The sequence below is a fragment of the Stegodyphus dumicola genome, chromosome 12 (genome assembly GCF_044657685.1).
Source record: "Stegodyphus dumicola isolate Sdum_Otavi_A_Nest chromosome 12, ASM4465768v1".
NCBI lineage: Eukaryota > Metazoa > Arthropoda > Arachnida > Araneae > Eresidae > Stegodyphus > Stegodyphus dumicola.
This window is the reverse complement of record NC_140779.1, coordinates 16,844,401-16,858,901: the sequence shown is the minus strand read 5'-3', so window position 1 is coordinate 16,858,901 and position 14,501 is coordinate 16,844,401. Positions and strand designations below refer to the sequence as shown.

General features: G+C 32.8%; 1 protein-coding gene across 3 annotated transcripts in view; it reads left to right on the top strand.

Annotated features, from left to right (window-relative positions):
• The window catches only part of LOC118200849 (uncharacterized), a 163,379-nt gene that overhangs the window by 135,088 nt on the left and 13,790 nt on the right, over positions 1 to 14,501 (top strand). For 2 of the 3 annotated variants that reach the window (XM_085827499.1, XM_035372827.2), the window contains one exon: positions 7,321 to 7,431. In XM_085827499.1, the coding sequence (XP_085683625.1) occupies positions 7,321 to 7,431 (111 nt within the window). Of the gene's footprint in view, positions 1 to 3,638; positions 3,714 to 7,320; positions 7,432 to 14,501 lie in introns of those variants that run through there. The other variant, XR_004760154.2, reaches the window with a different exon arrangement.

Here is a 14,501-nt window from a genome sequence, read left to right as displayed (position 1 = left end):
AAGTCGGTTACCTTTCTCAATTTCAAATAATAATCCCAACTTGTAGTTAATCTAGACGCGAACTGCACATAAATGACATTCGTTCTGTTTTCCTAAAATTTGGGGGGGGGGGGAGGTTCGAATTCTCTTAGCACTATTTCTTTAACCTTCAAATAATCTCCTAGATTGTCATCTTTATTATATGTAATAACATTTGTGTCTTTCTCCTAACAAATTTAGAATTTCCGATTTAAATTTCTCTGGAACATTTTTAGAAATGAACGCCGTTTCTAAAGATAAAAAGAAATAGCCCCAGCCTTCCGGTTTAACTGGAATTTTAGGTTAAAGTCCATATACTTTTAATAAGAGAGTCTAGAGATTCTGAATTTTCCCTTTTCTCATATTCCATGAGGTTTTCACTCTTTGAGTCTGCTCGCAGCTTCGCAAGTTATAGTTCCGATTTCGCTCGTTCCGTTTTCAATTTCTCAAGTTCGAGCAATCGGCTCTCATCACTGTTTCTTTCGTCGATATTATTATTAGCTATAACTTCAACTAATACAGGATCATTTTTATATCTTTCACTGTTTTTAATTCAGTTAAATCTGATATAGTTTTTGGTTCTGAAGTTTTGTTTGTCTATGGGTCTACTATAACATCTAGTTGTGCCCTTTTTGTTGGAGTTGGCCGCACCAAATGTGTGTGTGTATATATATATGCACTGTATTTTACTCGGGTCACTGAGCTCAGTTTTTTTATTCTTATATGTTGATAAATTGTGCAGTTTTTTGCTTTAAAGTGATTTTGTTGTTTTGTTGTTCTTACGTTTCGCTTAAGGTTTTCATGCCTTTAGTCAATCTGCATGCAGTAGTTGTAGAATTATCAACAATTTAAAAGTTTAAGTGTCTCTAGGCCTAACAAGTGTGCCATTTGAAACTCAGTACAATAGTGAATTCAGTTGGTGCATAACCTCAGTGCCTTTTTGCCCAGTACCAAAGTTTTACTTTGAGTTTAGTGCACCAAAAATTTTGTCTTCTTGTCTGCTAACCGAATTGCTTACTTTGATATAGAAATTCTGTTTTAATTGTAATTTTCTTTTAACTGTTTGTATTTGATGTTTTAGGTTTCTCTGTATATTACAATTTTTAATAAAGATTTTTTTTTAAAATACATTTTTACCTTGCCATGAAGTGAGAACTGAATTGATTGAATGAGAAATTTATCTGTAATGAAATTTGAGAAAGTAAGTTTAAATTATAGACAGCAAAAAATGTGTATAATTTCATAGGCTATACTAAGAAGTCATGTGGTGTCCACATTGGATATTTAATTACTGCTTTCAGCGCAGAACGCCTAGATGGCCACTTAACTTTAGTTACTAATTTAAAGATAGTAGTTTAATTTTTTAAAGCAGAAGCACATTTTTTAAAGCAATTGCAATATCTTGAAATTTATCTTGCTTTCTTGCAGATGTAGAAATTATGTTGTTCTTACCAAAGTTTAAATACAGTCAAAAGTCGTTAATCCGGACTCGTCGGGACTTCGGCGACTCCGGATTATCGTTTTTCCGGATTATAGATCATCAATTTAAATCTCGTAAGAATGCATGCAGAAATTCTAAAATTAAAAATATGAAACCGTAATTTATGAAATAAAGAACAATTATGATCTAAAAAATATCAAAATTTACAAAAAAAAAAAAAAAGCTTAATATTTATTTGTTTACTTTATTAAACATTTCTTTCAATGTAAGTTGTTTAAGTTGCTTCGTTTTATGTGATGATACTTTCTATTTAATTCTATAAACAGACATAATTTTTTGTTCAGTTACAAAGTTCTGCTGTTCAAATTCCGTAATTGCTGTGCCGAGAATACCGACTAACTTGTCACTCGAAATTTTTTCGTTTTCACTAACCTCTCTGTCACCTTCTTCATGTCTTTATCCATTTTTTGCAGCAATTCCACTTTTTGTTTGACGGACATCGAAACATACTTTCGTTTTGTAGATCCTTTGGGAGCTCCAGCATCGGAAATTCTATTTGACATAATCGAAAGTTCAAGTTTACTTTTATAAAATTGCTCTTACAGTCTGCAAAAAATAATAAGCCGAATCCAATTCGAAGATTAAGGAAAAACGCAATCATCAACATTAACTGAAATAGATAATTCGATAATTTTAGCTTATACCGTGCGTTATACATTAAACGCGCACATGCATATGCGCAGTCGTAAAAGTTCTAAGCGCATGCATAAATGCCTATGCGCATGTGTAAAAGCGGCGCATGCGCAGAAAGTTTTTAGCTTTGAGGTCCGGATTATAGATCATTCCGGATTATGGGTGTCCGAATTAACGACTTTTGACTGTATCTCTCATTAATATAACTTCTTTTGAAGCATTCCAAATACTCTTAATTTTCCTAATGTGCAACACAGTGTTGTTGAATCCATTGTGATTTATTTCCTTTTAGTTTTTCTGCCACTGCATTTATTTGATGTATCATAAAAGCTCTCCCATCAGAAGTAAACATTACCATTTTTTTTAAAGTCAGCATTATTTTCTCAACAAAATTCTTATTTTGCAAAAACAAGCAAAAAGATCTGAATTATTCCAACAAAAGTAGTTTTGTATCTTAACATCTAAATTTTAAGTATAATATTAAACACTTTGCAATAGAAGTTTGAGTACTTTCATTGAAAGTTAAAGTATGTAAATTAGATCCTTGCGTTTTTCTGTCATGTCAGTTTTTATCATGGAATTAATAAGTTTTAAAAACGTGAAAGCATAATTGCCAATTTTCTGAAACTTTTTAACGTATTTTGCCACACAGTCATCTATATCCTGAACAGAGTGTAACAAAATGTTCATCTTAATTGTTATTAAATAATATTTTCACTTTGTGTAGAATGGATTTTTTCTTTTGACATTCATCTAATATCTTATTTAATAAATGTACTAATCCTGTTGCAAGATATTATTACTTTTTAATTTTGTTAGTGTCTGCATGGGATTTACTATTTAAATGACATTTAAAAAACCCAATTTTTAATTATCTGCCAATTTTTTTTAACAAAAAAATAATTTTTTCCATGTCCGTTACACCAGTAACGTTTTCTTTGTCATTTAAAAATATTTCCTGTAGCAGAATTTTGTAATTCATTTTTTCTGTTTGATGTCTCTGTTTCGACTATTTTATTGAGCCATTCAATTTTAAAATCCTTTGGTGATTTTCTTCTTTTTATAAAGTTTTTAATGCATAACCACATATATTGTTAGCTACACTTGTGAACAACGTAAAATGTTCCAGTCTGTTTTTAACAATGGGCACTTGCATTAGGAGACTGCACAAACGCACACACCATCACCTTTTCCTACAGATGTATGGCGCAACACTAGTACACATATTAAATACATGTGCTAGTGAATGTATAATAAGCATATTTAATGTGAATTATTTTAAAAGTAATGTGGAGAGGTAATTATTATTTTATTTAGTGAGGTGTTTGTGTGTGTGCTAGTTAATTTTCTTTGTGCGCTAAATTTTTGATAGGCTAGTGGGTGCACACACACACACACACACAGCGTAGGGGGAACTTTGGTCCCAGCACAAGGATCTTCTGTAAGTTGATGAAGAAGTTAAATAAATTTTGTGTGTTCTTTATAGACATTCCTTTCATCCTTGTGAAGCTCATCTCTTCATCAGAATCCACACTGGAAAAAGGTTGTCAACAAAAATTTTGTAAGTAGTTTGCAGACTATAGCAATTCATTTGTTTTCTTCAGTGATAAAAACCTTTTTTTTTTTTTAAATCTAAATATGGTGCCAGCCATTAAAATTGCTTCACCATGAAGGTATCATGCAACATCCATCAAATTTTCAAATTTACATGAAAGGTACTACATGCTGGAATATGCTGATAATTAGCATTCCAGCACATTCGCATAAGTTAGGTTTGAGTCTATGTTATGTATAAATGGGAAGAGTGCACAAGGAGTTTCTCTATTGGAAACTGCATTTTAGCATTAGTTGTTTGTATAAAGTTGTGTTATGCTTCTGTATGAACCAACATGTATTAGAATTTGATTGTGGCAGGATTATGGTTTATTGAGACTGTGCTTTATCATTCGACAGCTTTGCAGCTATTGTTGGTAGGGATCTCATGACTGTCAGGCTAATATGAAATCAGTGAATGCAAGAGGACCCCGCTGAACACCATGCAGTTGTCTCAGCGCCTCCAAGCCAGTAGCACCTGAGAGTTGTCCTCTCGGCTTTGCAGGATCATACATGAAGTATTGTGTACCTATCCTTAGTCAGAAAACTTGACTATGTGCAGGACAACACATGTCCGATTGGACATTGCAGTGATGTCTGCAGCAATGCTGTTGTGGCTTATCTTGACATAGCAACAAAGATTGGTATGCTACAGTGATGCGACGAGCCATGACAGTGGACACATGAGTGGCAACATGTTGTCTTTTCATATGAATCCTGGTCCTGCATTTAGTATCATGGTGGATGCATCTGTGTGTGCAGGTACTAATGAGAATGAAAATTGCTAACTTGCATTCTTCATCATCATAATAGGCTAGCGCTTATTGTGTCATTAGGTACACATCCTGATCACCTCTTGTTTGCATAGCTAGTAATGTGGACTGCTGCTGTTACATTTCTAATATGTTTGTGCCCTATCTTTGAATCCTGCGTGATGCCATGTTTTGACAAAATAATGCCTGACCTTCCTCAGAATGCAACAAATTTCCAAGGAAAGTCAGAACCTGTGCTGTCTTGACCTTTTTCGATACGGAGGGAGTTCAACTGGTTGTCCTAGCCAGCACATTCTCCACGTCTTCCACTAAGAACATCCAGTCACGTCACCACAGCTGGCGAACTCTAACATAGAGCTGAAGCCACATGGAATGAAGTACCCTTACTCATGTCCAAGCTCTTCGACTTGATGCCCAGCCAGATCTGTGGACTGAATTCTGCATGTTGTATACCCCAAACCACCTGCAGATTTAATCATGTCATCCTCCCATTATACTGTATATGTATAATAAATAATATTCTGCTATTTGTTTTCCTTCCTGATGTAGCAATTTTAATAGCCAGCAGTGTATTTTTAACAATACATCGTGGTTTTGCTGTTGGTTGAATAGTAAGCTTTTGTGGGTAGAAAAAAGGGGCATGTGTAAAATTTATCTTAGTGTCATGATATGGGCGGAGATATAGGAATAAATAGATATAGATGTAAATAAACAAAATATGTTTTCAATAATTAAATATGTGCATTATATACTGTTTAGACAACTGATTATATATATATATCTTTGGTACGTGACTATTGTCTCATCATGTGCAATTCTTCTTTGCACTGTGTTATGGGTCTTCTAAATGTATTTTAACATTGTTGCAATAATGCAGGTTAGACATATTTTTGGAGCCTGCAAAATATGAATGTTATTCCTATCTCTCAAATAGTAATTTAAATTTTGTGAAGGAATAAATGTTCAATGATGGATTTTTGGATCTACACCATTTATTTTTTCAGGTAGGTGTATTAAATTGGAAAACAGAAATGTAAAGAATGGACTGTTAAAATAGACTTTGCTTTGTTCATGAACTTATTTTATTTACCAAACTTGCATGTTTCTTTCTAAATTTGAATTTCCAGAAATTACTTGTGAAAATAATAATTTTCCAACCTTTCCAATTCCAAGCATACCAATAAAAGAGGAGAGGTTAAATCTGTTAAGTTACACTGTCAGTTTTCAGGGGAAAATGTGTCATTAAAATATGTATATACTATTTCTAGTCATTATTCTATCTTTATAGAGTAATATTGATCATAAATTTCAAAAGGTAACATAATTTGGCAGACTGGAAGCTGACCTGTATATTTTTCGTGATCCAAAAAAGTTACTGGGCTTAGCCATCAATATGATTAATAGGGTTAAATCGTTAATTTATTATTTATTTTTGGTTCTGGTTTCTTAAGAGTCAGTGTTCAATCACTGTTAGCTTATAATCAGATAAATACAGCATTTTAAAATTTTATATTCTTCTTTGTTATAGAAATATTGAAAAAAAAAATCATTTTTTTAAAAACTCAGATTAATTTAATTTCCATCAGAAAAGGGTTAGCTTTCCCATGTTTCTAAATTATCATAACAGAAAGGATAGGTAACACTTCTAGCTGTGAATAGAAAGGAGTTACATTATGGTAAATGTAAAGAGGGGAAAGGTTCCCTCTATTTACCATAATGTAATTTTTTAAGATCGATAATTTAATCGATTTTAATTGTTGAAATATTATGGTCTGTATGTTAGTGTACTTTTGATATGACAGCTAAGGATCAGGTTAGCAAACTGCACTTCCAGGGTTGATTTTTTCCCATGAATTTAGTATTTTGAATGGCAGATAGTATTCTGAACAGATTAAACCATCAATAGAATTTCACTTAGTTCAGCCATTCATTATTTGTTGTTGTAGATTCGTGGCATTAGATGTTATACCAGTTATTTTTTAAAGTTCTAGAGTTCAAAGGTTCTCAATGAAGGGAAAATTTTCCCTAGGGGGGATTTGATAGTTTCACAGCGAGAATGTGGCTAGTTTTTGATTTACCTTATAAGGATTTAGTCTTGTTTAGTAATATAAAAAACTACTTTTATTCAAGTTTTGGTTTTTTATCAATATTTTTTATACTTTTTGTTGTTTAATTTATAAAACATGATAAAAATAATCTAAATTTAAATAAACATATATGTATTTTTTGAGTTTTTGGAAGGAAGGGGGATGATCATCTAGCTATGGTGAAAGGGTTGAGAACCACTGCTGTAGCCTCTCAAAACATTGGAACTCACATATATGAATCTCAATGCATCAAGCCTCAGTTTGGATGCAAATTGATGCAATAGGACTTGCATGCTAGGGAAAGAAGAGTGAGATACATGATAAACATATAACCAATTGATCTTGTACCATGATCATATTGTTGGTGTAACAACTTTAGCATCAAATTAACAAGTTACTTTTTCTGGGTTTACACTAATTGAAGCATTCAGTGTTTCAATTGCCTTACGATGATTTCCTTAGCAAATGATGCTATCAGTAGCACTTAACTCATTACATTTGTGCAGACAGGCAAGAGAATTTAGTTTACCTTGAATTTGTGTAAATATAGTTTTTATCTGAAGTTTTATTTTTATAGTGATCAGAGATTAATATTTAGAATTGTAGTGTGTCATATTGCAACTTTTCACGTTTTCATAGCTGTAATATTCAAGTGCATGTTTGAAACAATATAATATTTCTTGTAAAATATAGAATTTTCAATTATTGTTATTAGGAGTCTGCTGATGAATCTACTGATCAGATGTTTTGTGCTGTTTGCAATAATATTGCTACACTTCGATGCAAGCAGTGTGCCAAAGTTGCTTACTGCAATACTGCATGTGCTGTATGTATTTTTGTATTTTTTATAGATTAAAAGAATAATAATTTAAGTAACTAATTATTATTTAACAACTTATCTATCTAGATAGATAATTAAATCAATAAAAGGGTTAATAGTCTAACTGGAGGTACACATTTCAAAATTAAAACAATATTTAATTGTTTTTGTTTCAGTTGTGAATTGTATGCTTCTTATTAGACTGTTAATCCCTTTCATAATGTAATTTTTGATTTAATTATTATCTCTTATTTAATTAATTAATTTTGCAGCATACTTTGTCCTCTTTAATAATGATCTTAATTTAAAATTTCTGAAAGTTTTGTGTGTCTATGTAATAATGGTATGGAAACTTTGATAGTTTAAATATTTATCCATAATAAAGAACAAACTTGGCAGCTGAGACATATTATATATTCATTTTTGATTTCAATTCACTTTTGAGACCATAAATTACTTGGCACTCTAATTCATGCCTATTTCAAAACACTTACATTTTTGATAGCTCTGCGGTAAAAAAAAAGTAGCAAGCAGCAGTCCAGCTAGGCCGAGGTGCAGAAAGTAAGTGTGTAGTTATCCAGTATGGAGGCTTACAAAGAGAAAAGTTTTGGTTTAAGTTCTGAATTATCTATGTCATCATCATTATGTAAAAGTCATATAATAGAATTAATCTAAAAATAATGCTGTCCAGATAAAGTTACAGTCAAAAGTCGTTAATTCCGACACCCATAATCCGGACCTCAAAGCTACAAACTTTCTGCGCATGTGTCTACCTTTACGGCTTCGAATATGCTTGTGCACGTGCATAAAATACGTTTATGAGTGCGCGTTTAATGTACAACGGATGGTATAAGCTAAGCTAAAAAAATTATCTAATTATCTATTTCAGTTAATGTTGCAGATTGTGTTGTTCCTTAATATTCGAATTGGATCCGGCTTATTATTTTTTGCAAACTGTTAGAGAAATTTTATAAAAGTAAGCTTGAATTTTCGATTATGTCAAATAGAATTTCTGATATATATTTATTAATATGTAAAGGATCTACAAAGCGAAAGTATGTTTCGAAGTTCATTAAACAAAAAGTGGAATTACTGCAAAAAATGGATAAAGGCATATCCTTTGTTTATCTAAGCTTTAATGTTTGTTTATCTTTATGGTCGCAGCGCGCACTGAATTGGAAGTTGATCTGTAAGCACTATCCTTATCTTCAGGGCAGATGTTTTTATATTATTTGGCTTATAATTCCTTACTATATGTAGTATTTCATCTCGATGTACTCCGTCTTTGATATATTTAAATCAAATTCCTCGTCATTATAATTTGCCTCCGATAGCGAAGAAAGTGACAGAGGTTATTGAAAACGAAAAAATTTCGATTGACAAATTAGTTGGTATTCTCGACACAGCAATTATAGGACTTGAACAGCGGAACTTTGTAACTGAACAAGAAATTATGTCTGTTTATAGAATTAAAGAGAATGTATTATCACATAAAATACGAAGCAACTTAAACAACTTACATTGAAAGAAATGTTTAATAAAGTAAACAAATAAATATTAAGCTTTTTTTTTGTAAATTTTGATACCCTTTAGATCACAATTGTTCTTTATTTCATAAATTACGGTTTCATATTTTTAATTTTATAATTTCTGCATGCCATCTTACCAGATTTAAACTGATGATCTATAATGCGGAAAAATCGATAATCCGGAATCGCCGATGTCCCGACGAGTCCGGATTAACGACTTTTGGCTGTATTACTATTATCAGAATAGAGAAGGGAAATACACAAGTGAAGAATTAAGGGGCTATTGCTAATATAAAATTTAGTTTCTTTCATGTTTTTTACCTTATGAATTCTCTCCACTTCAAAGAGAAAAGCATTTTTAAGATATAAAGTACTTTAAATTTTAACTGAAATAGTTATGTAAGTAACTGTAATATAAACTTGGAAAAGAAGGCTTTTCAAAGTATTTCACGCAGTATCACAGACATAAAAATTTTATACACCCTCTATTCATTTTGGATAATCTCATTTTCATAACATAACTAATTTCTATATTTAAAAACTATTTTTTAACATCATAAATATAACAGCAATATTGCTGAAATTATGATTTCACTGTAATGATCACATTTCTAGTTTTCTTATTTTATACAAGTAGATGACACAACAGCTTTTTTCAAGTACAAACATTCCCATCTATTGGGCATATCCACTTGAACTAACTGATTCATCAGTGTTTAAGGCATGCTGAGCAGTTGCTTATACAAGCCTCCATTCGTTGCATAAGGTAACCATCCTTTGTGAATTATACTAATGCATTCTAATAAAAAATGTAAGATAATAATAATATATTTAAAAAATTATACCCAGTCACAAAATAAGAGCCTTCAAAATTATCTTGTATGAGAAGGACAAAAGAAACTGTGTTACAAAGGTAATAATAGACCTCTGTTTTTGAACTACTTGTAGTACTCCCTCAGCATATTCTATACTTAACACATAATTGTACATAAATTTTAGCATTCTTTACCATAATTTCAAAATACAGTAAAAAATCTTTAATCCGGACTTGTCGGGACTTCGGCGTTTCCGGATTATCGATTTTTCTGAATTATACACAGTCCAGTCACATTAATGTGACCATCTGTCAAAAGCCAGAATAACCACCTTTCGCAGAGCGGACTGCTGCGAGACGTGCAGGAAGAGAGTCACATAGGTCCCTGAAGGTGTTCTCTGGGATGTTGAGCCATGCCGACTCTAATGCCGTGGCCAGCTGCGCTAGATTACGCGGTTGAGGATCCATGGCGCGAACAACTCGATCGAGATGGTCCCACAGATGCTCGATTGGGTTTAAGTCAGGTGAGTTTGCTGGCCAGGGGAGGACGGTAAACTCATCCTGGTGCTCTTCGAACCACGCACGTACACTGGCAGCTGTATGGCACCTCGCATTGCCCTGCTGGAAGATGCCATCATCCTGAGGAAAAACAATGCGCATGTAGGGGGTGAACATGGTCCGCAAGGACAGATGCGTACTTGTATTGATCCATTGTGCCTTCCACAATGATCAGTGAACCTAGAGAATGCCAGGAAAACATTCCCCAGACCATAATGCTCCCGCCTCCAGCTTGGACCGTTCCGGCAATGGTTGCTGGGTGGTTCCTTTCAGAGGTTTCACGCCTTATACGCCAACGTCCATCTGTCCGATGGAGCATAAAACGCAACCTGTCGCCACTCAGTGGACGTCCAGCTGCTGTACTGGCGTGCAAATTCTAGCCTTCGCCGTCGATGAACAGCAGTCAGCATAGGTGCACGAACCAGGCATCTGCTTCGGAGGCTCAGACGCAGCAATGTTCGCTGAATAGTACTTTGGGAGACACTTTTGGTAGCCCCTTGGTTCATTTTGGTGGTCAGTTGCTCAACGGTAGCCCGTCTATCTGCCCGAACGCATCTCCGCAACCGTCGTTCGCCTCTGTCATCTATGGCCCGTGGTGCACCACATTTGCCACGTCACTGATTTTGGACAGTCCCATTTTGCCATGCACGGTGGTACACTTTTACCACGGCGGCACGCGAACAGTTCACAAACTCAGCCGTTTCGGAAATGCTTCCACCCTTGGCCCGAAAGCCAATGATCATGCCCTTTTGGAAGTCGGATAAATCGCTTCGTTTCTGCATTACGCCAACGATTGAAATGTTTTCCGAAGCCCTCACACACCCTTTATATACGCTCAACTGCACTGTGCTGCCACCTGCCTTCTGTGATTGGTTATTTAACTCTGACATGGAAAGTACGTGGTGGTCACATTAATGTGACTGGACTGTGTAGATCATCAGTTTAAATCTGGTAAAATAGCATGCAGAAATTATAAAATTAAAAATATGAAACCATAATTTATGAAATAAAGAGCAATTATGATCTAAAGGGTACCAAAATTCCCCCCCTCCAAAAAAAAAACTTAATATTTATTTGTTTAGTTTATTAAACATTGCTTTCAACACGCACATGCATAAAGCATACATTACGCATAGTCGAAATTAGAAAATTGCAACCAGAAAACTATTTGATGTGCATTCGTGATATTTATAATGACGAGGAATTTGATTTAAATCATATCAAAGATGGAGTACATCGAGATTAAATACTACATTTAGTAAGGAATTATAAGCCAAATAAAATAAAAACATCTGCCCTGAAGATAAGAATAGTGCTGAGAGATCAACTTCCAGTTCATTGCGCGCCGCCTCGTCCCCCCACCCCACAGAGCAGCATGAAATTGATAAACAGATTTCGGAATGGTTAGAGAAACAAAGGATATGCCTTTATCCATTTTTTGCAGCAATTCCACTTTTTGTTTGATGGACATCGAAACATGCATTTGCTTTGTAGATCCTTTGGCAGCTCCAGCTTCGGAAATTCTATTTGACATAATCGAAAGTTCAAGCTTACTTTTATAAAATTGCTCTAACAGTCTGCAAAAAATAATAAGCCAGAAGATTAAGAAACAACACAATCTGCAACATTAACTGAAATAGATAATTAGATAATTTTAGCTTAGCTTATACCGTCCGTTATACATTAAACGTGCATGCGTAGAAGTATTACATGCATGCGCAGAAAGTTTGTAGCTTTCAGGTCGGATTATAGATCATTCCAGATTATGGATGTCTGGATTAACGACTTTTAACTGTTTTTTTTTTAATAGTACATTTTACTTTTAATTACATTATTCATAATCAGTTAATTTCTAAAAATTTTCACATTTCTATATTCATTATAATAATATCACAATATCAAATATTTTTTATATTTTACTCAAAACATGATATTCTTCCCATTTTTTCATGCTAATATTACAAAGTTTTTTCTTCTCTTTATGTTAGCTGATTCTTAAATTAATTATTAAATTCTTAAAACTAATTTAAGGATTTTTTTAAACAATAATTCAAGAGTAATTTTTCATATTAAAAGAGTAATAATTAATTTTTTGTATTAAAAGAGTAATTTTTCATAACCTTCTCTAAATAAAATAATTGCAAATCTTTAAATTTGTTACTTAATGTTATTAAACAGAATTATGAAAAATTAAATTTTTTATACCGTAAACTTTTAGTTATTTTCATAAAATCCAATAAATTAAGAAAACATTACATATTTAATACTTCAAAATAATAATAATGATTAGAAATTTCTGTATGATTGTAATATAATTCTAGCTGCGCTTATTAAAAGCTTACTTTATTCATGAAACACTTAATGAAAAATTTTCAAATCCCTAGCACTATTTGATTCACTGAACTGACTGTAATTTAATACATAATAACTGAAAGAAAATAATTATGAAGTTCTGTTTCGGATAACACAGGTTTCGTAGCGGTCCTTACAAGTGCTTATAAGTCCTTATATTTGAAAATAAAATCAATGCATTGTATCAATGCCGAAGTATCAATGCATTGTTTAATAATGCTCTATAGAGTATTTAATGCTTATGCTTTATAAATATTTTTATATATATACTTTAATTACCTTATTTCTTGTTTAAGTGCATATTTTACACATTTTATTTTAATTACTCATTTACTTACATTTTATTTTAATTAATTTTATTTAATTATTCACCATTTTATGAATTTTAACGTTATACATCTGAAAACTAAATATATTCCTTAAAATTCTCTTTTCGTATGAAAAATTTGAAAACAGGGATCTACACACAGTCCTAAGTTACATTTCTTGCACTCGTAATAACTCATTCGCCGTTTTGGAGGATTTTTCCGGGAATGTGAACAAACGAAGCATCGTCGTCTCATTTTCTTATCAGTCTCTTCTGAACAGAGTTTTGGAAAATGTCTTTCAGTTAATCTTTCAGAATCAATATCAGAATATCAGAATTTCAGAATCAATCTCTGAAATATTTTGCATCATTTCTGCTATTTCATGCTTTGTTAAACATTTTCGACGCTTCGACATTGCAACGCTAAAAACAAAGAATTCACGTCTAACAAGATCTAATTATTTTCTAAAAACTGAACTGCAAACTGAAATACCCAACGCTTTAGAGCAAATAAAACTTCTCTACTTACAGTAAACAACTACCACGTGCGAATAAAGTGCGATTTAAAGAGACATCATAAATCACGCCATTCAGAAACATTTATTTCCCCGTTTGTTTATATAATCAAAAACACGCGTATGTGAGTCATGCTTCTCTCATTTCGAGTAGAAGGTCTAATTTACATGTATCTGAAACCATATGGACATACAGTGCCATCTTGTGGCGGAAATTATAGTTTGAAAAACGTTCCAAAGTACTGGCACAAATACGTGACAGTTGGTAGAGAACGGAACAATCCTCTGGCACGCCTGCGTGTCAGCCGATAGGTAAGTGCGTTCGTTGCTGGCACGTATACGTGACAGTCGGCACGAAGGGGTTAAAAGAGTTTTACTGTGCTTTCTAAGCAGAATATTTCTTAGTTCCGTTTGTTTTTATATGATGCACATATCAAAATGTCAAAATCATTTATTTAGCCTAAATTTAAATCTAAAGAACGGCTACAATCTCCCCCACTCCTCTTTTTCCAATCACTATCCGGAAATTTCCGAGTATGTGGGTTAGTTAAGCTTTTACTGTTAAAGGATGACTGCATTAAGCAATTTCCCGTCTTCTGATTTCAGAAATGTGCCACTTTTTTACTTAAATTACTTTGTTTGGGATATATGTTAAGGGAAAACTGTCATGGAATGAAAATTTAGAAAATGGTTCAGAATTTTGATTTGAGTTGAATTATTTAAATATTAATATGAGTGGAAAAATAAATTGTATTTATTATTAGGTGCCAAACGAATACAATTAATATGGCTTATTATTATTTATTTTCTATATTTTCAGCTGAAATATCACCAGTAAATTTTGTAATATAGTTTAGTTCTGCATAGTTTTTTTTTCTCTCATTGTAAACTAATTCTGTAAATTGAACTGTCATTTAAAATTTTAAAAAAAGTTAATTGTTTTCCATGGTTGAGGTGCTCATTCTCTTAATAAATATTGCATTGCTCATATTTTAAATTGC